Source organism: Meriones unguiculatus, chromosome 1 (assembly GCF_030254825.1).
Source record: "Meriones unguiculatus strain TT.TT164.6M chromosome 1, Bangor_MerUng_6.1, whole genome shotgun sequence".
NCBI lineage: Eukaryota > Metazoa > Chordata > Mammalia > Rodentia > Muridae > Meriones > Meriones unguiculatus.
The window spans coordinates 3,322,693-3,345,640 of NC_083349.1; the positions used below are offsets into that span (position 1 = coordinate 3,322,693).

The 22,948-nt window shown below is 51.5% G+C and overlaps 1 protein-coding gene and 1 long non-coding RNA gene across 5 annotated transcripts in view; one reads left to right on the forward strand and one right to left on the reverse strand.

The window, feature by feature from the left end:
- Positions 1 to 4,911: 4,911 nt before the first annotated feature.
- LOC132652867 (uncharacterized) lies at positions 4,912 to 15,782 on the reverse strand. Its single transcript, XR_009590383.1, has 3 exons — positions 15,671 to 15,782; positions 7,710 to 7,826; positions 4,912 to 6,299 (listed from the first exon to the last, which is right to left on the reverse strand). It is a non-coding gene; the product is annotated as an uncharacterized LOC132652867 (long non-coding RNA).
- Abcc8 (ATP binding cassette subfamily C member 8) overlaps positions 15,558 to 22,948 on the forward strand; it is a 67,470-nt gene continuing 60,079 nt past the window's right edge. For all 4 annotated transcript variants that reach the window (XM_021640376.2, XM_021640378.2, XM_060378791.1 and 1 more), the window contains exons 1-3: positions 15,558 to 15,773; positions 17,006 to 17,147; positions 20,958 to 21,079. In XM_021640376.2, the coding sequence (XP_021496051.1) occupies positions 15,626 to 15,773; positions 17,006 to 17,147; positions 20,958 to 21,079 (412 nt within the window). In that variant the 5' untranslated portion in view covers positions 15,558 to 15,625. The remainder of the gene's footprint in view (positions 15,774 to 17,005; positions 17,148 to 20,957; positions 21,080 to 22,948) is intronic.

Here is a 22,948-nt window from a genome sequence, read left to right on the forward strand (position 1 = left end):
TTTGTTTGTTTTGGTTTTTTTGTTTGTTTGTTTGTTTTCTATTAAGACTGCGAACTGATTAAGCAGGGTAAGGGCCACTTACATTATGGAGGGCAATCACTCAGAGTCCATGGATGTAAATCTTAACCCCATCTCAAACATACCTTCAGAGATAAGCATCTAGACGTGTTTGCCCAAATGTCTGGGTGCCGTGGCCTGCTGAGCTGACACACAAAATCAACCACCACACCATATCTTGGCTCTGCCCCACTCTGGTCAGCCTCATTCTCAAATGCCAAGGGAACTGCTGGTTCTGAACCTCTGTCCTTGCAGTTCAGCATACAGCAGGGCCCGACGGCCCCGACCTGGGTTACAGCAGAGGTCAGCACTGCTGCACCATGGACCCCATAAAGAGGAAGGGTCTGTTCAGAAGTAAATCGGGGAGGGAAGTGGCCCTGAGCTGCTGCCCAGGGCATCTCCCCGTGTCCCTCAGCCTTGGAGGAGCCTTCCTCCCAGTGTGTATCCGAAGCTTCTAGGTGACCCGGCCAGTGCTTGGGATGAGATGTGAGCAAACAAGAGTGGATCCTCAAACGCCCTGAGAAGTGAAACTTGAAGTGTCACCATAGCCACGTTTCTTCGCCACTTCCTTGGGGTTTTTAGTCACAGGAGAGATTGGTACCACGTCATAGGGTTGGGAGTGTGAGAAGAATCAGAGATAACGCTCTTGCCTCATCAAGTGATGTTCTCGAGGACCTGGGATACAGGCCATAGAAGTCGGCTGGGCCCACCTCCCCGGAGGACGGAGCTTCCTAGAGGAGGGCAAAGGGCAGGCCCTTACTGTGCTCGGTGCCCTCACTTGCACTTGCATCAGCTGAGGGACCCTTCCCTCTCCATGTGCAGTTCAGGGTAAAGCCTTGTGAACGCAGACACACTCACACACACACATTGACACAACTCACTCATACACACTCACACTCATACACTCACACACACTCACTCATACACACACACCTTTTCTTTCTCTAGCAGGGTTGCCACTGGCTGTGTGTGTGTGCTTGCACTCACGCCCACGTGTGGATGCCTGGTTTAAGATGTTCGTCTTTATCCATTTTATCCTGAGCTCGTAGAGCCTTTGGCAACCACCGTCCTCTCTCTGCCTGCTGGAGAAACCCCGTCTAGTGAACTTCTAAGGCATTTGACCCTTCGTGATTTGTGTATTTTGCTAATTGTAATTCCTCAAGGAGAAGGGAAATGAAAACGAGAGGAAAGGATAACGGAGAGAAGAGAGGAAGCCTGTGTCAGCGCACACCTGTAAGCCCAGCACTCCGGAGGCAGAGACAGGAGGAGTGCTCAAGGGCATCCTCAGCAAGTTCAAGGCACTGTGGCCAGCCTGAGCTACCCCTGAGTTAGAACAAAACAAAAACCACAAGAGACAGAGGGATGAATATGATCAAAGTGTATTCAAACCCCTTTCCTGTGTAGTTAATACATGCTCATTAAAATGTTTAACATTTCTACCGTGATTTAATTTCTTTTGTGTGCACATATGTATGTGGTGCGCAGTACCACAGCACATGTATGGAGGTCAGAGGACGGCTTTCAGGGGTCAGTTTTCTCCTTCTGCCACGTGTCACGGCATCCAGCTCAGGGCATAGGCTTGGTGGCAAACGCCTTGACTCGCTGAGCTGTATCACCTGCCCTCATAGAAAACATTTTTAATGGGACAATTATGCCCTTGTTGTTCACACATTTGTGCCATGTGTTGGAATTTTCTTTACTTCTCCCCGTCTGTGGTGCTGGAGACGGCACTCTGCGTTTCCACTCGCTGGACGCCATCACTGAGGTCCCCTCCCACCGGGAACGCCCTCCCTTCTTTCCTTTGACGTAGTGGATACCGCATACCCCACTACATGTGAGCATGTTTGGTCTAGCCAGCCTGCCCCGGCCGGGCACGGGTGGCTCCTGCTGCCCAATATGAGGAACAGGGCGAACACCGACACTGCAGCCATGCTCGCCTAGCTCTTTGCGATCCTGCTTCAGTGCTGGGCACCTGCTTGGAAATATGGTTCTGTAGGACAGAACCATCACCCAGACAGATGGCTACCACCTGATCCTTGTGTCTGCAAAGGGCAAAATGTCTCCGGGGATGTGTCAGTCTCTCATCTTCACACCAGCTTTCCAAGTCTCCGGAGGCTCCGGGGCCTCCTGTGTGAGCATGGAGAGACCTCGAGGCTTGGTCTCTGCATAGTCCACACGAGGGAGGGTGGCAGCGTGTCCTCGGCATGCTGGGAAAGCAGTGACAGCAGAGATCCTCTGTCTGCCCGCATGGGCACGGTGACTACTCCGACCGTAGGCTCTTTACCAGGTAAGGGGGACCCTAGGGCCCCACCCTCCAGCTTACAGGGACCCCTGAGCCAAAAGCAAAACCACTGACACAGACCGACAGCCCCCCAGCCACCCGGCCTCCTCGGGCCTATTGTTTCCAAGTGAGGGTCCACAGAGAGGTTTATCCATCTCAGAAGGGATTCCAATGCTTTTACCAGACTTTCAAAAGTGTCTAGGACTCACAAGAGCTTACATCCACCCTGATAATTAAACAGAATAAACAAAAGCCTGAAGCATGGGCTGGACACACACACACACACACACACACACACACACACACACACAGGATTAAAAAAATAGTGGATTGGTGGTTTGAATAGGAACATCCCTCACAGACTCATGTGTGTGAATGCTTGGCCCACAGGGAGTAGCACTATTAGGAGGTGCAAACTTGTTGGAGAAAGTGTGTCACTGTGGGGGCGGGCTTTGAGGTCTCCTATACTCAAGCCATGCCCAGTGTGGCACACTGTCTCTTCCTGCTGCCTGCAGATCAAGATGTAGCTCCTCCTCCAGCACACGTCTGGGCGTCTGCCTGCATGCCACCATGCTTCCCACCATGATGATAATGGACTAAACCTCTGGTCCTGTGAGTCAGCCCCAATTAAATGCTTTCTTTTATAAGAATTGCCGTGGTCATGGTGTCTCTTCACAGCAATGAAACCCTAATAAGACAGTGGGGTGCTGGAAAGACCCCAAAGGTGAAACAACACTTTAGATGCACTATGCACTTCCCCACATTTTCTTTAGCAATTCTTATGGTGTCCAGCACACAGGAGCAGCTTAGTATAAACACATCACTAAATAGGGAATGATCTGCTAAAAGCAAAGAGAGCTCATGACTAACAACATAATGCATATCAATGAGAAAGCTGAACGAGATAATAAACATCAATTTTCCACTTCGCTGAGTGAACAAATAGCTGTTACACCCGAGGAGAAACACTGTCCCTGACTGACTCAGTCATTCATCTCTCCATTCATTCATTCATTCATTCATTCCTCCAGTTAACAAATATTGATTGGGATTACTTAAACCTGTGCCAGATCCAACACCTCATGAGTCTCAGCTGCAGCACTAGAGACACTCCCAGCACAACAGGACATCCCGACCCATGTGTGAACCACTGCCATTCGGGGTGATGAGCGCTGGGGACTGAACTAGGTGAGCACTAGGGACCTTTCAGTGGATCCGCCTTGGGGCGGACGCAAAGAAGGGACACTGGAAGCCAGTGTTGAGAACTCAGAATCTGGTTATCAGATGGCAGGGAGAGCAGAGACGCTGTCCCCTCAGTGAGGACATCTTGATGTCACAGGTGGCTTGTGGAATGGGTGGTGCCCATTGCAGGGGCGGGGTCTACATTCGGAACCTCAGCTGGACATTGTGGGGCACCAGCACTCCAGCCCCTCCCCCACACCATGCTCATGGCCTTTCTCAGAGTCCTTTATTCTGCCAAGACTCCCAAGCCCACTAGCCTGTCTGCCTAGCACATCCCAGATCCATGCGTGTGGATGCTTCGGCAGTCTCTTCATAACCTCCCTTTTGTCACCTCCAGAGATGGGCACCACCACGCTCGCCTGAAGCTCCCGGAAAGCTGTGTCTGCAAGCTCAGTCAATTTCTCTCTCCCCTTCTTTTTCTCTTTTCCTTTCCTCTTCTTTGCCACCCTCCACCATTTATCTTCTTTGCCTAGACAGACTGTCTTAGTTAGGGTTTTATTGCTGTGAAGGGACACCATGACCACAGCAACTCTTTATAAAGAAACTATTTAATTGGGGCTGGCTTCCAGTTCAGAGGTTTAATCCATTATCCTCATGGCAGGAAGCATGGTGACATTGGGGCATAGTGCTGGAAGGACTGAGAGTTCTACATCTTGATCCACTGACAGCAGAAGGACAGCAGCACACTGCACATAGACTGGCCATAGGAGGCCTCAAGACCCTCCCTCAGTGTCGCGCTTCCTCCAACAAGGCCACACTACACCAACAAGGCCACACCTCCTAACAGTGCCACTCTCTGAGGGCCGAGGATTCAAACACTTGAGTCCATGGGGCCATACCTACCCAAACCACCCTCAGACCATGGCCCTGGGAGCAGGGACTGCCTGTTACTGTCCCTCGCTGGGAGGCAGTGTGGTAGAGTGCAGTGTTGTTTTTGTTGGTCGGGCTGCCTTCTGGGGCTCGGATGAAAGGGTGGCCGGGAAATCCAAGTCTGGGGATTTCCAGACTTGGGTGCCACAAATCCAAGTCACGAGGACTGGGAAGGTATCCCAGCTCTGAGTGGGACAGAGTCCCAAGGGTGTCCTGAGACATGGGAGCCCAGGAACCACACGGCTCTGAGTGGGACAGAGTCCCAAGGGTGTCCTGAGACACGGGAGCCCAGGAACCACACGGCTCTGAGTGGGACAGTGTCCCAAGGTCATCCTGAGATACGGGGAGCCCGGGAACTGCACAGCTCTGAGAGGAGGTCTCCTCAACAGAGACGCTGCAGCTCCCAGGGAAGAACGGCCCCAAACCCTGAGGAGCCTAGGAGCCTGAGATCTGCTCCTTCTTCATTTCTTCTTCCTTCCATAAGGGAGTCACAGCAGGCAGTAAATCTTTTAAGAGATTTATTGAAGGGACAAATTCAGGAAAGGAGGGATGAATCCAGGAGTGGCTGCCTCTGCTCTTCGAGAAGCAGCGGGGGACTGGGGCAAACACAGGCTTTATATAGGAATTCTTAGGGGCAAAGTTTTCTGGGGCAGGCACTTCCAGAGTGTGGATTGGTGGGATTTTAAGTCCTGAGCTGTTCCATTTTCATGGCTTCATCCCTCTACCATGATAACCCTTGTAATTGTTGACCAGCTTCTGGAACAGCTCACACCAAACTCTTCCAATCTTGGGATTCAAATAAGTCTGTTTTGCATAGCCCAATTATTTAACACTTGCTTAACAAATGGTTAATGCATCCCATACCTTAAAATAGACTCTTTAAAACGTGTTAAATCTAGCATGTATATTGGATGCCAAGCCATCTCATCATAAGCTCCACCACCATCAGAGCAGGCACAGGCTGCACAGAGACGGGGAAGGCTCACGGTGCCTGTGTAGCCCTAGGCCACTCCTCTGGCGGTGCACATGGATCCACAGCAACCCGATTATCTACTGCCTCCTGCTCTTCCCAGCCCCGGGCCTCACGGAAGTGCTCCGGGTAATGAAAATGCATGGAGCAGGGCAGGGCGGCAGCCTGCCTTCCAGCCTGTTTGCTTCCCTCTTTCATCCTGCAGGAAAGTCCATGTGTCGGACACCAAGCCTGTGCTCCCACCGGCGCCTTTTGCTTTCCAAGCACCTCAACCGCTATTTGCAAACTCTAGGTGCATAGCCAAATCTGCAATCCTTTCCAACACCAGAGAACTGAGCGACCCTTCTGAGTTTTCGGCTTTCCCTCCAGTCTTTTTCAAAAAGATACATATGAAGACCTCAAAGCAAAACCAGAACCCCCGAGAAGTAATACAGGAGACCAGCCAACAGCAATAGCTGGTATTTTGCCAACCTCCTTAAACACCATTGCCAACCCATCAAAACCTGCCAATCCCTCCACTGCATTAGAAGCAAAGTTACCCACTGTGCCTAAGCCACGGCTGGGTGCCACCTGGGCGCTGAGATTTTTCACCAAACCTACTTTATTTAGGGTTCTTAAATACCTTTACCTCCCCTCCATCTCCCCCAACCCCTGCAGCAACACAAGTCAGCATGACGAGTCAGAGAAAATCGCAAGACTCAGTTGGATTACCCCGAGAAGCTCTCTGGAAATTTTTACTCTGCAAAGTCAAGTGTCGAAGCACGAAGACAGTGTAGCAATGTCGATCCAAAGAGCCGAGCCTCACTGTGTGCGGGCCTCTGTGCATCTCTTTTCCTCAAAGTCCACCCAGCCAGTTCTCAGATGGTCAAAGTCACGCGCCTGAAACCAGAGAGCGCACAGCAAAACATCACAGGACAAAACTGAGTCTCCAAAGAAACCAGAAACTTCCATTTTGTTGTTTACTGTTTGCTACATTGCTGGTTGCTGGCTGACAATATCCTGACAATGACGACTGGACTTGCCCCAAGGAACTCAATGCCCATAATCAGCAGGAAGTTCTCTAGAGAGATCTACACCCCCTCTCCCTCCATCCTTCCTTCTCTCATGCCTACTGTTGGGGAGTTAGAAAGCACTGGAGTGAAGAAGGGTGGTAGGAGGTAAAAAAAAAAAAAAAAAAATATATATATATATATATATATATATAAAAAATAGCCTGGCTACAGGCTATTTAAACAGTCCAACTTTATGTCAATATTTTGTGCAACAACTGCTAGAAATAATTTGCAGACAATTTTCTCAATCCATTATTTATCATTACATGTATGATATTTTGTTGGCTGATTCTGATGTAGATATTTTAGAAAAAATGTTTAAGGAAATACAAAGAATTCTGCCATACAGATTGCTCCTGAAAAAAAAATACAGAGAGGAGACTCGATTAATTATTTGGGCTATAAAAAAAAGTCCACAAAAAAATCAACAAATAAAGGTACAGATCTATAGAGATCAGTTGCAAACTCTTAATATTTTTAAAAATTAATGGGAGATATTAATTGACTACAGCCTATGATTGGATTAATCACTCATGAGTTAAATAGTTTCAAATGTTACAAGGAGATTCAGACTTAAACCGTCCAAGATGGTTAACAATGGAGCAGAGAGAAAATTAACTCCAATAGAACAGAGACTTTGAGATGTACGTGTGGGTTGAATAGAGATTCCAACTTGATTATATTTTGGTTACTTTGCCTTCAACTCATTCTCCTACTGGATTCATTATGCAAAAGAAAGGTGGTATTACAGAATGTACTTCCTAGCATACAAAAAGGTAAAAAATTAAAGACTTACATGGAAAAGTTTGCTATTTTAATTTTAAAAGGTAGAATAAGACTGCCAATTGTCAGGAATGGACCTGTCCAAAATCTTAGTGACTTTTACTGATTCTGAGATTAAGTCATTATGGGTAACCAATGAAGACTGGCAAAGAGCTTGTAGTAACTGGGAGAAATTAACAACAAATATCCTAAAAACAAGCATCTTCAGTTTTTGTTGTTTTTTTTTTAATTTTTTTTTTTTTATTTTTTGGCTTTTTTTTTTTCAATGCAGTTTATTCAGGAACCTTGAACAATCCTCGGACCCTGGGGAAAGCCAGCCCACAGCTTAAATAGCCTCTGGGTAGCCAACCCAGGCGTGCCACATGGGCAATGCAGATAGGTCCACATACATGGAAGCAAGCCAGATCCTCAGCCTTAGCCAAATGTGGAATTGTTCGTGACAGAGAGCACTCACCATCGGGAAGGTGGAAGGCGGAAACCAGCATGGATTGCTGCAGCCATGAATCATCTGAAGGAATGGGCGGGCATGGGAGCGTTAGCAGGCCTTCTGGTGTTGGTCTCCTTGGTTTGCCTGTGGTATATATGCAAGATTAGAGTCTCACAACAGTGTGATGCAGCCATGATCATTCAGGCCTTTACAGCCATTGAAGCAGGACATTCTCCCCAAGCATGGTTGGATACCATAAAAAGCTAAAATGATACGCTCAGGATGCGAGGCTAAGCACTACACTCAGGGTCAGCCGCTTTGGACCCAGAGAAGAGCATGTCTGATTGCATGCGGGTTGATGCCCCAGGTCCCACCTCTGAGAAAAAGGTATTGGACGGGTCTGATGCTCTTTGGGTGGATGACACCTAAATGAACATCGGTACAAAGTCCCAATTTATTTCTAATATCAGAGATCAGACCTCTACTCTTGCCTGATGCGTCTAAAACAAAAAGGGGGAACTGTAGAGAGCTGCATCTTCAGTTTTTAAAAAGAACCAGTTAGATTCTTCCATGTTTTGTAAAGTGAATACCAATTCCTAAAGCACCTTCATTTTATACTGATGCAAATAGGTTGGAATGGCAGGCTATAAGCCAGACACAATAAGCAAAGTAATCCAAAGCCCATATACTTCAGTTCAAAAAATCAGAGTTGTATGCAATCCTAGTGATATTATTAGATTTTCCTGAATCTCTTAATATAATTACTGGCTCTCAGTAGTTTTACATATTAAAAACTGCTGAGTTTATTCCTGATAATTCAGAACTAACTTTGTTATTTATGCAACTGGAAGAGGCATTCAGAAATAGAAACTATCCATTATATTTTACCCATATTCTGTCTCATACAGGTTTACCAGGTCCATTGACAGAAGGAAATGAGGAAACCGATCAATTGTTAATAGGAAATGTGTTAGAAACTATAAAATTTCACCAAAAAACACCATGTTAACAGTAAAAATTTAAAGAAAAAAATTTCAAACCCTTGGCTACAAGCCAAGAAAATTATAAGAAAACGTCCCGCTTGTTCTCTGTATAACCAAAGTCCATTACCCACTGAAAGCAACCCTCGGAGTACCAAAAGGAATGAAATCTGGCAGATGCTGTGTTTCGTTTTGCAGGATTTGGAGAACTGAAGTTTGTACACCGTACTACTCACACTTATTCAGAGCTTTAGTGGGCAACTGCTTTGAGTTCTAAAAAAGCTGATCCCGTAATTACACATCTTTTTTCAAATAATGGCAATTATGGGGATACCTGCACAAATTAAGACTGATAGTGTCTTCGCATATGTAACCAGTAAGACAAAACAGTTCTTTCCATATTATAATATAAAGCACATTGTGGATATACCACACAACCCTACAGGACACGCAGTTGCAGAAAGATCCACTCACACCTCAAAAGAAATGCTTATAAAACAAAAAAGAAAGAGCAAAGGTTCCAGGGATAGATTAAATAATGCCCTGTTAACTTTAAAATTTTTGAATGTTAATGAAAAAAGAACAACAGCAGCCAAGAGACACTGGGTTATAGGAAAAACTGTGGCATTAAATCAGCCTATATGCTACAAGGAAGTGCTAACATCAGAATGGAAATTTGCAATAGTTTTTGCGCTGGGGGGAAAACAGGTTTGTTTATGTTACTATGGGGAATGAAATATGGGTACCATCAAAACTTATAGAGATTAGAACTGAGCAGGAGAAGTCTTCTGAAAACATTGACCACTGGTCTGAAAAGCATTTATTTAAAAAGTCTGTTTATAATTTATCACTAAACACAGTACAATTAATGGCTTAAGACAGAAAAGGGGAAATGTAGTGAGAATTTTGGTTTCTCATATCCCAGGTGTGGTATGCTGCTTCAGATTGTCTACAGCAGCTAACTATAATTTATCTCCTGGTCTAGATGGGGCATAATTTTGCCATAATTTGCCATAATTTACTTTTGGAATTCTGGGGACTCTTGAGGGGCCATAAAAAGTGCCAGAGCCCCAGATAAGCAGCAGCTGCTGTTTTCCTGCTGCCACACTTGCTCTGCTGGTCCCTGCTGCTGCTTTTTTTGATGGTTGCCGCTGATGGTGGTCGCTGTTTCTTTACTGTTTGCCACATTGCTGGTTGCTGGTTGGAGATATCCTGACAATGAAGACTGGACTTGCCCCAAGGAACTCAATGCCCCTAATCAGCAGGAAGTAGTCTAGAGATCTCTGCCCTCTTTCCCCTCTATCTTTCTTTCTCTTCTGCCTAGTGTTGGGGATTTGGAAGGGATTGGGGTGAAGAAGGGTGGTAGGTAAAAGAACCCAATAAAGTAACCAAATAGCTCAGCTCTAGTGGAGAGCTGCCCTGAGCACAGGTGCCTCCGACAAAGCAGAAATTTGATGCTGGGACACTCTGAGAGACACTGGGATGGAAAGTACACAGATTCTGCATTAACCAAACTGGGTTCCAACACACATTCTCTATCTCACTGGGCTGTGTGAACCACAGCGTGTCACTTGGCTTCTCTGGGTCTGTTTCCCAAGGACACAGTAGATTAGAGAGGAACCCAGCCTGCACACAGCAACTACAGAATAAATGCCTATTGCTGACTTTCTCTGGATGACTCGTCACACCCACTGGCCGACCCACACCATTCCTCAAGTTAGATGAGTAAGCAGGACACCTGCCCTGCCCTCTGCAGCACCCTCGCTCCCATCCCTCCAGAAGCTGGTCTGTGCAACAAGGGAAAAAACTGAAGTGATTTTCAAGCTCCCAAGGAGAGGACAACATCACTCTTTAAAGCACTGAAGTTGCTGTTCACTTTAACATTAAATACATTCACCGACTTAAATTTTTAATGTACACATTGCAGCTAAAAATAGATTTGGCTATAGGTCATAAGGGAGCACTTCAGTAAGACAGTCATGGAGCAGATAAATTTTAGCTCGTGGCGGTGAGTCTGCCTCAAGCCGTGCGTCCGCCTGAGTTCCCCTCTGGTGAAGGGGCCTCCTCCCACACAGAATCACAGGCATGGGCTGCCCAGGCTCAACACTACCACATCCTCATGGTCAAACTGGTGCACAAGCATCTAATTCCACTGAGCTTCCCTCTCAGCCTGTTTCTGCCCTGGGTCATGATGCTCATATCATCTGCCTCATAGAGAGGTGGTGATCAAACCAGGAAGGCAGTGACATTGGATAGGGGCTCAATCAAGTGTCTTGGGAGTTCAAGCAATGGTGCCTCACGCCTCTGCTGTCATGGTTTCTGACTTAAGAACCATGTGAGAGAGATGATTTCTCCTGTTTATAGCTGAGTCCTGGGGAGATTGATGTGCCCATGCTCCCACAGACACCCTGTTCCCACAGTGCAGACTTCCATCAGACTCCAGCCAAGCAGGCTCGGTCCAGGAAACCGGAGCTCAGGTCTCTCTGGCAGAGATGTCCGATCTTGGGACACTGAAATACAAATTGTCTTCACTCACAGCCATCTTGGCTCTGTGGCCTCCAAGCCTCAGGTGAGGCACCCTGCCGAGGAGGGAAGAACGTGGTGGAAAGATGCAGGTCAGTGGTCTCAGCCCACAGCGGGCCAGTCCTCCAGGCTGACGGCAGAGTCCACGGAAGGCCTACCAGAGACACACGTCAGGGCTTAGAGAAGGATGTCCTCTTCAGCCTCACCTTCCAGGATCTCACATCACTGGACTAGCTTGGGAATTAGAGTCTAAGAGAAACAAGAATCTGAACTTGCCCTTACGTGTTCTCAAGAGGGTAGGTAACCAGGATAAAGGGACAGCTGGGCTCGTGCAGCTCCTATGAGCCACAGTGCCTCACGGTAAGGAGCGTGGTGGTAGGAGCATGGGCTGGCCAGCCATGTTGTATCTACAGTGAAGATACCCCACAGAGAGAGGGTACGGGAAGCAAGGCCAGGGCTCTGCTCCCCAGCAACTCTGCAGCAACTCACTCTCTCTAGCGAGGACCCACTTCTCAAAAGTTCTGCAAATTCCCCAAATAGATGGGGACCAAAAGCCAAAACATGCCAGTCTATGGGGGCATTTCCCAGGTCACGCACGGGAGTTGCCCTTCTTGGTTGGGTGACTGTAGATCACCTTTTAGATCAAAACACTAACGCCACGGGGTAGGGTGGCATGTCCCTGCAATCCCAATCCTAGGCACTGAGGCACACAGCAAGTGTGGTGGTTTCAATGACACTGGCCCCCAAAGGCTCATCGAGCTGAACGCTGGGTCACCAGGGAGTTAGGAAGTTTGGCCTTGTTGGAGGGAGTGTGTTACCGGGGGCGGGCTTTGAGGGGAGTCCTCTCTCTTCCTGCTACCTGGGGATCTAGATATAGAACTGTGAGCTACTTCCCAGCCTGTAGGCCACCATGATTCCCACCATTATGATAACAAACTAAACCTGTGAGACCACTAACCAGCCCAGATTAAATGCTTTCCTTAAAAGAGTTGCCATGGTCATGGTGCCTCTTCACAGCAGCGCAACACTGACGAAGACAGCAAGCTTGAGGCTATCCCGGCCTACACAAATCCTGTCCCAAACAATCTTAACTGGCAAGAGCAACATTTTAATTTGTATGTATAAAAAGCCTTCATCTCAACAGGCCAACAGAAAATAAATGTTAGCCTCGGTTGCTGCCAGGAGTTCCCTCCCCATTTCTCTCATCAGAGACTGGGGTAGGCTGCCTCACCAGCCCTCCGTTCATGTATGGCCGTGGGCCCCCTTTGTCCATCAGTCTGTGGTTCTTCCTGGGGGTGAGGGAACCTTGATCTATATGGATCATCCAGTGCAGCCTGCACATGCCATCGTTGATGGCTAGGTCCCTAGCCACTTCTTCACTAGGCAGGTAGCCAGGCACCATCTGGCTAGAACTTTCTCTTTTCTCTCCTGACACAGCTAAGAAGGGCTGAGAGGGGAGACACCGCTGCTCCTGGTATTTCAGGCAAAATATTTGTCTCTCCCTCAGTCCCCTCATCTAGTCTCAGTTTCTCTGAGGAACCACAGAAGCCTTGTCCGTCTGCTTCCCACCTGTCCACAGCTCCACAGTCATCGGAGGTGAAGGGGGCAGGAGGAGGCGTCTTTCTCCACTGGTACCAACAGCCCTGCATTGTTCTCGGTACCTCCGCCATGACGTTCTACCGAGTGGAGGGGACTGTCCGGCACCATCTGCTTGACAGGATCTAGAATCCCCAAGGAGGAGCTGAGCAGCGGTCCGTCTCTTCCTGCTTCCTGACTGCAGAAGGAATGTGACAGCCACCTCATGCTCCTACGGCTGCACTTCCCTGCCAGGAGGCACTGTACCCGCTAACTCTTCCTTCCTTAAGCTGCATTTGTTACAGCAAAGTAAGTAACTGTGACACAACAGACACACATTGATTATTGCTTTTGGTTGGGATTACTGGAAAGCCTCAGATCCTGAATCGCCACTATTCCATTGCCGGCACCGTCACCACGAGGATCGCCTCTGCCAGGGCCACTAGTTACCCAGTTAGCCACACAGAGGCCAAAGCAACATCAGCACCAGAAGAGACACACACACCCTGCCTGCCAGCAAGCAAGAATCCAGACTCTTAAATCCAGGCCAGTTTTTGTTCTGCAACCGGGTGGCTGAGAATTCTCAGGGTGTGTGTCTGACCTTCCAGTCTTCCACGAGAGAAGTGGCAGGGTCTCCAGAGTCAGCAAGCCAGTGGCTGGCCCCTCACTGGACAGACACATGCTAGTCTTTTTCATCCATGAATGATGTCACATAGCACATGCTCCTCCATGCCTGTTTCCAGGAGAGTTTTGATGTCCGTGTGCAGCCTTGTTCTTTCTCCGTGCTTGCCCGCCGTAGTCCCAGGAAGGCCAGCACCACTATTCTGCTTGTGTTTACACCGGCCCTGTACTGATGTGCGTTTGAGGTAACGCCACGCCCCAACTACAGAGCTCTCTTATCACGCCTCTTTGGGCGGCTGACATCATACTGCTTTCCAAGAGAACTCTCAACCCCATGTGTGTCAGGCAGTGGGCTGTGTGAGCTTACTTTAGAGCCAGATGGGGGGGAAGTAGTGTGTGTCCCTGAGGTAACCGGGCCCCGAGACTGCAGACTAAGTGCTCTTCAGCCACCTGCGGCTCTCCTCACTAGGACTGAACGCTGGACCACACCTTTGTTTACTTTAAGGGTCCAAGAGAGGCAAGTGTTGGGTTGTGGTGGACACCGAGTGACCAGAGAGGACCTGCCTCAGTGCCTGCTAAGCCCCTGTGCACCTGTGATATCATCCACAGGATTCCCTCCATCCCCATTTAGAAATGAGAAAACTGAAGCTCAGAGAGGCGACTGGCCCCAACCACATTAGAAGCTGGGGCAGAGGCAGATCAGGGGGTTCTGTGTGGTCATCTGCCGCCTCAGCATGAGGATATGCTCAGAGGAACGTCACACGGTGCTGCCTGAGCACACAGCCTATGGCGAATGCTATGGGCCAAGATGCTCGTGACAGCAGTAGGCAGTCTGGCTTAGCAGGGGGCCCTGTTATGGATACAGTTGCTGGCTGCATGAAAGGTTATGCTCTATGACTGTGACCTACTGAAAGTGACAGCATGGCTGAGCACGTAACTGCACAAAGAAAGAACACGGCAGGAAATGTGGAGAAAATACAGAATAAAAGAAAAACCAAGCCTAGGGCAAGAAGGTTGTTATGAGTTTGAGGCTAATCTGGGACACACAGTGAGTTCAGGGCTATATAGCAAGAGCCCATGGATGACGATGATGATGATGACGATAACAATAATAATAATAATAATAATAATAATAATAATAATAATAATAGAAAAAGGACAGATAGAGCCCCCAGCAATAGGAGTGGATACATCCAGGCGCTTATAGCATCACATCCACAGGCAAGAACAGAAAGAACAAGCCCTCGGACCTCGCTTGCTTGCTCTGTTAGCGCTGGCTCAGCTTTCTCCACTCTTGTACCTCCGATGAAACTGTTGCCACAGCGGCCTTCTTCCCACATCAAGGCAGACACCGCAGACATACCCACCGGCCAGCCTTATTTAGGCAATTCCTCATCTCAGGCTCTTAATTGCTTCTAGGTTGTGGCAAGTTGACACTTAAAAACTATCAGGCACTGGAGAGATGTCTCCGTGGTTAAAGCACTCCCATGGGGCTCTCAAGGAGACCCTGAGTTCTGTTCCCAGCAGCACCCATGCCAGGCAGCTCGTGACCACCAGTAATTCCAGCTCCAGGGGAGCCAAGTTCCTCTTCTGGCCTCCGCTGGCACCGGCACCCCCGCGCACACACACGCGTACACGCACGTGCACACGCACACACTCATAAAAGTGAAATCTAAAAAAAAAAAAAACCCAAACCAAACCAAAACAAAGACCTAACCATCACAAGGGAGGAGGGGCTGGGTTCGAGCTAGCTTTCCCACTGGCTACCAAGCACACCTTGGATCTTTTTGGGAAAGATCGGGACAGGCTCTGAGGTCCTTCGCGACCCTGCGCCTGAGACACTTAGAAAATTCCCAAGCACCCTCCTGCGTTCAAGTTCTCCACAGCATCTCTGGACTGAATCGGTGCCGCTCTATTCCCGCGGGACCATCTGATCTCCTACATCCATCGGAGCCGTGCTCGGGCGAATTTACACTCGGGAACCCCAAACCCACGCTCTCCCGGCTCACCCGGCTCATCTCGGTTACGACTCCCACTCAGACACCGCCTTGCCCGCACCCAGCGCACGTGCGCATTGGCGAGACCCCACCCTCAGCCCACAGGAGCAGCTGGGGGGGCGGGGCCCGGCGGCAGGTGGGGGCGGGGCGGGCCGGCCGGGGCGGGCCCTGCGGGAGAGCAGGGTGGTGCCGGGCCAGAGGCGCGGGAGGCGCGCGGAGCCGGAGGCGAGCCCGCGCGCGCGCCGCCATGCCCCTGGCCTTCTGCGGCACCGAGAACCACTCGGCCGCCTACCGGGTGGACCAAGGAGTCCTCAACAACGGCTGCTTCGTGGACGCGCTCAACGTGGTGCCGCACGTCTTTCTGCTCTTCATCACCTTCCCCATCCTCTTCATCGGTGAGCGCGCGGCGCCGCGGAGGGCGGGAGGGCGCGCGGGGGGAGGGCGCGCGGCCCCGGCGGTCCCGCGCCGGCTCGCCAGCGTCCCCGGGTCCCCCGCTCTGCGTCTCCGCGCTCGCACCCGCTTCCATCCCTGAACCCGCTCCAAACACGATGGGCACTCTCGGCCCTAGGGAGCCTTAAGTTTCGCTGCCGTAGGGCCTGACCCGGGATGGGATTCTGCAGGCGCGGGGAACGTGTCGAGGGGTCGGCCACACCCGGAATGGTGCAGCGGCGAGAGCCGGGCTACCCCCCCACACACACACACACACTCCCCGGCCTGAGCTGTCCCCGCCGCAGCTGGACTCGGACGGGGTCTGGCGGCGCAGGCTGCGGCTGGGGAGGTTGGTGACGGTGGCCCGCGAGCACCGCGCGGTCCCGGCGCGGCCTGACAAGGTAGCAGACTTTCCCTGGCCCGGAAAGTCTGGGTGCACGCTGGGCGAGGAGATTAGAGTTCGGGTGCCAGTACCCCGCCACCCAAGGCGCTAGTCCTCCGAGTGCAACTCCTCCAGGGCCGGGTGGACCAACTCAGACTGGGCTTAGCAATTTCCAGCGAGCTAGCCAGAAAGTGGTCTACAGAGTTGGCCACCAGTCTTCCCAAGTCCCCTCCTCTCCCAAGACCTTGAGTCTCCCAGGCCCATCAGCTCTGTTCTCACAGGATGTTGGCATGATTCCTCAACTGTTCATTTACTTCCATTGAGAGAAATAGCAAATCCTAAAAATTATTTGGGGAAGGACGGCAAAGTGGCCGTCAAACTAAATTAGTAAAAAGTTGCTGAACCGGGCGACCCTGGAAACCCTGGTTCCTGAGAGGTGGAGGCGGGAGGACCAGTGAGCTTAAGGTCATCCTCGGCTACATAGGAAGTTCAAGGCTGGTGTGGGCAACCTCAGATCCTGTCTCAACAATAAAGAGTGCTGCAGAGGAAGCTGCCGGTTACTCACAGAGACGGACGATTGGCCAAAAATAGCAGGAAACCATGCAGCACATGTCCATTGCAGCCTGGACAGCCAGGCACACAGAGGACAGGGGGTCCCTGCGTGGCCCAGGCCGCAGACTCCTGCCTGGACATGTGCTCCATATGCTCATTCCTGGGGAAGTGGGGTTTGCGCGCTCTCCCTCCTCTCGCCGCAGCGGTCCTCCTCTCGCCGCCGCGGTCCTCCTCCACGTTCCCACCGTCTGTCTCTCCCGGCAGGATGGGGCAGCCAGAGCTCCAAGGTGCACATTCACCACAGCACCTGGCTCCACTTCCCAGGGCACAACCTGCGCTGGATCCTTACTTTCATGCTGCTCTTCGTCCTCGTGTGTGAGATCGCGGAGGGCATCCTGTCTGACGGGTGAGCTGGTGACTAGTGGATCGGCAGTGCTGGGGAAGCCAGGGGAGACCCTCCCTGCGTCTGCCCTCATGCCTTCCACAGATCAGTGCCATGGCTGTTAAATCCCGTAACCCTTTGCCTGCTTGAGCTGTGCCAGGCCCTAGACACAGCTGAGGCACAGGCTTCCTCAGGAAGATAAAGGGAACGCAGCTTTCCAGTTCCTTGTGAAACCACTCGGGGGCCTGTCAGAGTGCCCCGGCTGCTGTGGAAAATGCTTGGTCTCTTCCACAGATGATTGAGGTGGGCGAGAGGACAGTTAAACATGTCACTTGCTCTTTCTGAAGGCCTTTCCTTGGGTCTCGTTTGTTTACGAGATCAGTCCCTGGCTCTCTGAGCACTCCTGTTTGTCACAGTCCAGCCCCACCTGCCTCGAGCCCCATTCTTCTCCGAACACCCGCCCCTCCCCTCCCCTCTCCTGCAGATCAGAAGCCATGTTCAAGTTTCCATTTGCAAAGCTGTCAGAAAGAGTCCACGAGTGTGAGATCTTGGGTGTCCATCCTCTTTGTATTCGCAGCGCAGGGCACACGAAAGCTCGACAAAAATTTATTGACTCCTACAAGGATAAATAAAGTCATACCACAAGGACATGATCTGGAAGGAGAGCAGGCGGTAGACAGGTTCCACGGTGGAGGGGGCTTTAGAGCCGAGCCTGGAAGGATGGCACGTGTCTGACAGGGGGAGACTGTGGCACTGGAGGAGGAGGGCTGAGGAGCAGGCTTTGGCAGAAGTAGCAAGCATAGTCTGGGCAATCACGGTTTGAGGCCTGGGGGAGAGCTGTGTGTGCACGGAGATGGTCCAGCCAGCTGGGGCTGGAGGAATGGAGAGGCTGAAGCAGGAGGTTCCTGGGAGAGAGCCATGAGGCTGAGGCTGAGTGTCAGATCTGGGACTAAAGGGAGGCTTTGGATGGCAGACTGCCTGTCTGGGCTGACTGAGACTCACTGAGCCCAAGAGAGATGCCCTCGCTCTGCACAGCACTCCTGGGTGGGGGGTAAGCGTGTGCCGGACAGGCCGGAGGCAGAGGGAGATGCCGTGTATCCTCAGAGGGGTCAGAAGGGGAGCAGCCATCTTCAGACAGAATGGAGGAGTCGGTGAGCCTCTGGGCCGTCTCAAGAGGCAATGTCACAGTTGTGGGTGGACATTGGCTGGAACATCTGAGGGCCAGCTCCTCTGAGCTGGAATTCGGCTGTGCTCAACCCTGCTGCCGTCCCCACGGGGCTGGATTTTTGTCCCTCCACCTCCTGCTCCCTCCTATCCACACATCCAGGTGTCAGCACTAATGTCATGCCTCGCCTCCTCAAGGTGTCGGGTCCCACTGCTGATCAAAGCCTTCCAACAAAAATACCATAAGGCACTCTGATACTTAATTGGGACTAGTCTGTACCCCTCCCCAGGACCCTCCCAAAGTCATACTAAATCCTGAAGAAATGGACTTGTGAGCCCCCAGGCCAGCAATACCCCCTATAATTGGCTGGATGATGGGGGGGGATCCTGACAAGAAGGGAGACCCTGGCTTCTGCTGATCCCTCTGCTCAGCATCAGCCATAGGACTTGTCTTTTCTAGCTGTGAAATGAGCTCTGCAGCCCTCACTTGCCAGTTTGAGGAGGGAGAAATGGAAAACAGACAGGCCCAGAGCCCAAGGCAGGGGGGTGTATGCCCGGGAAATGGAAGAGCAGCCCAGACACCCACTCTTGCTACCATCCACCATGTGTGTCTGCACCTGCACCCTGGGCCTGCTGAGCAAGCCTCCTCCAAGTCACAATCTTGTCAGAAGCTGGACATTAGGGGCCGACACCCCCGAGTCAGCAAGCATGAGGAAGGACATGAAAAGGGGGCACACCTGCCCTGTGGCCCCCATTTTCACACTGGCCTGTGTCGTGTGGGGCTGGAGCCTGTAAAGATAATGGTCTGCAGCTGGATCTGAAGCCACATTTAGTGACCAGCTGAGGCATCTTCAGTCTGGAGAGAAGCTGCCTCCTGGGGCTGGGAGGGATGGTGGTGGCTTGTTCCCGTGTATGATCCCGTTAATTCAGAGCAGCCAAAGCAGTGCAGGTTAACGAGAAGAGAGGAAGGGGAGTGTATGGGTAAGTGTTTGCCCAAATCACAGTACACCCTACAAAAGAAAGAAAACTTTCATCTGATTTCTTTCCTGCTTCCTTCTGAGTCACCCGGGAAAGTGTCTCAGAGCTATTGTAGCAGAGACTGTGGCATAACTGTTCCAGTTCCCGTTACTATTGATCTCACGTCAGCATCGCTTCTAGTGCAGAGCAGAGTTCTGAAGCCCCTCCCCGGCAGTGATGTCTGTCCTCTGCCCCTCTGCATCTCCTCTCTTAGCCGCAGTTCCTTCGGCTGAGACTATCAAGGCTTAAAGGACATCAAAGACAGTCTCACTTAACCATCCAGAAATCCAGAAATTGGGCTTCTCTGGTTGGTTTTGTAGTTTGGTATTTCTTCGGGGACCACGCCTTTCCCCACTGTCCTCTGCGGGTCAGCCATCCCTTCCTTGTTGGCTACCCTGTTGTGAGTGTCCTTTAGGAAGGAAGAGCAAGCCTGGGTAGGCACGCTCCTGCCATGTCTCTTCTTTGCAGGAGAGCTCCTGCTCCCCTGGCTTTACACCCCAGGGGCCAGAATTGCATGGCCACCCTCAGACCAGCCCTGGCCCAGGGGTATGGAACTGGCAGTCCTTGGTCACCATCTTTCTCCTAGGAGTGGACAACCTGTGGTTCTCCGTCAAGCCGCAGGGGGTGCTGTTCAGGGAGGCAGCCCATGCTGTCTCCATGCCTGCACTTGGGCCCTGCCAGGGTCCCCAGAGTCCTGGCATAGTGCGCTTCTCCTCTGCTAAACAACATTTAGCCTTCAAAGCCCGACCTGGTTCTACCTCTTCCAGGGAGCTTTCCCTGGTTGCCACTCCCTCCTCAGTCCCTCAGCCTTCTGGAGTAGTCCTTCTCTGGACGGTTGAGTCAGATAGCAGCTTTGGTCTTCGCCTGTGCTTACCTTCTCCAGGGCAAGGACTCTTGGTCCACTGGCTCCAGCAAGAGTGTAAATAAGGACATCCCTGAGACAGGAGGCTGAAGCGGACCCTCTGGGGATGGAGAGGGTTTCCAGCACTGCTGCTGCAGAAAGAACAGGCTGGGTGGTGCCAGGGCTTGCTGGAGGCCCTGTTGCCTGGCCCTCTAGTGCTAGGCTGGGCTGGGGCTGTGTTTTGCTGTCTGCAGGAAGAGCATGATCAGGCAACCCCTGCGCTTCTTGGCAGAAGCTGAGGTCTGAGAGTAGAGCTGGCCCCAAATGTGGACTGTCACCATGCCCCTCTCCAGCACAGGGGCTTCTGGGAGTCAGAGCAGTAGTCTGTCACCAGCCCAGAGGAGGAGAACGAAGACATGGTCTTGGGCGTGTTGCTAGGCAGATCTGTGCCTTGGTTCCCCTGGTTACGGGATAGCATAAGGAGGCGCTCACCTCACGGGGCTTGATTAAACAGTTGGCCGCTCGTCAGGTACTTAGGATCAAGCTTGGCCTGGATACCCAGCAAAGGCGGCCCGCCGTCAGCATCGTTAGTGCAGTGCCCGCAGACACTGCCGGCGCCACCCTGTGCCGCTCCTGTCATCCAGGGCTGGTGCTGAGTGAATCTGGATGCGAGGAATGTTTGGGATACAGGCTGAGAGGAACCGCCAGCATATGGAGGGATGCCTGGGTTACCCGAGTGTGGTGAGCCCTACTGGGTGCTGACCACATCCATGTCCTCTCTCTTATTTTCTCTCTTTCTTCCCCCGTCCCAGGGTGACAGAGTCCCGCCATCTCCACTTGTACATGCCAGCTGGGATGGCGTTCATGGCTGCCATCACCTCTGTGGTCTACTATCATAACATTGAGACCTCCAATTTCCCCAAGCTGCTGATCGGTAAGGATGGGGGAGGCCTTTCTTCCTTCAGCCAGCGTCCTGAGAACTTACTCCAGGCAGCCAGTCCAGCCTAGGAATAAGAAATGAAAAGGACTTTGCCTCCATGGAGCTTGCAGTGTGGAGGAGACAGAGGGGCAAAGACTGGGAAGGAGTTAACCAAGGAGCAGGTACTGAGACTGCTGTGAGGAAAGTTGATGCAGGGCGGAGAGTGGTGTCGTGGCTCTCTGTACAGGGCGGCAGGGAGACTCCGCCCAGAGTCAGCTTGCAGACATCTTTGTCCATGTGCCTGGCAGTGAAGGCAACATGGCCATGCCTGGGGAGCGGGACCACGGGTGGGAATCTGGAGTCTGACCCTCTGCTGAAGGGTGTTTCTGGTCACTAAGATGGCCCCAGGGTAGGAGGTGGAGACAAGATGTAAATCAGGACTTTAGGCATGTTGGATTTGAGATGTCACCGAGACGGTAAAGTTCAGGGTCAAGCAGAGAGTTGAGTAAAAGATTTGGGTGTTTGGGGAAGAGTGGGCAGGAGATGTGATCAGCAGATGTGCGATTATGGGTGGCATTTAATGCTTGAGCCTGGATGAAGTCTCATGGGAGCAGAGGAAGGCCAAGGGCCAAAGCCTGAGTCTGGCTGACTCTTAGCTACTACAGCCTCTGACATGAATGACTGGGGTCGCAGGCAGAAACAGCAGCCTGCCCTTTGTGGAGTCTGCACCTCGGGCTGGGCTCTGTGACCCACCCTCCCTGTGTATTTGGCTCACTAATATAGTAGCTCCCCAATGCTGCATACAGACGTGAAACAGACAGGCTTAACACCACACCAGAAAACACTCATTGAGCGTGTCTTTCACGCCAGGCTCTGGCCTACATATATTAGCTCAGTCCTTGCGGCTGCCCTGTGAGGTGGGTCCCCCTGTCATCCTCCCTCCACAGGCAGAAAGCCTACATTCAGGGGCGAGGGACTTGGTCTAGGCTACCCAGCTACTCTGGTGCATCCCCCAAATCGGGCATGTGACCAGGCTCCTAGCTGCCTCTGTGTTCTTGTCACCAGAGCCGCAAGCCTGTAGCTCTGCCCCCATGTGGCCTCCAGTCGTTTGCAGGTACAGCCTGTGGCAGAGCTGAGCCTCTGATGGTGTGTCAGTAAGTCGCTGATGTGTAAGGGCGACAGCATGCACCCAGCTCTAGGATCTGGAGCCCTCTCTGTCCTGGTGGTGATTGGCCACCTTATCTTGAGGCAGAAGACATTTTCCTACTGTCTAGTCCTAGGTCTAGCTTCCTATGTTAGAGCTGATGCTCCATTGGGATCCTTCAGCCAGGCCCCTGCCCCAGGACCCTGTGAGAATGGGTGAATATGTCTGGAGTCGCAGCCAGAAGGGCAGATGAAGCCCCACGCTGTAGACAGCAGTCCCTAAGAGGACCCTCCCCCTAAGACCACCAGGGCCTTGCTAAGTTCTGCGAACACTGTTGGCACCTGGAAGCTAGTATCCCCATTTTCCAACAAGCACACAGGGTTCCATCTTCCAAGCACATATCACCACCATGGGTGCCTCCACGTTTTCCAAGAAACCAATGACTTCTTCCCTCTCCTCAGCTCCCCTGGCTGGAGTTTTTCTCCCAGAAGAAGCCCCACAGGTCTAGAAATTCTAGATCACACAAAAGAGGATGCTAAGCTTTAGGGAGAGAAGGCAGTTCATGGAAAAGCCACTCCCTTCGGAGGCCCGCCTCTGGTCACAAGCCTGGCATCCACAGGAAGGTAAACCATGGTGCGGCTTAAACTAGCCCGTGAAATGTGATCCTGGGCTTCAGGATCACAAAGAGATGTGAGCTGAGAAGTGGAACTGACAGAAGGGAGAGGGGGCCTAGAGGAGAG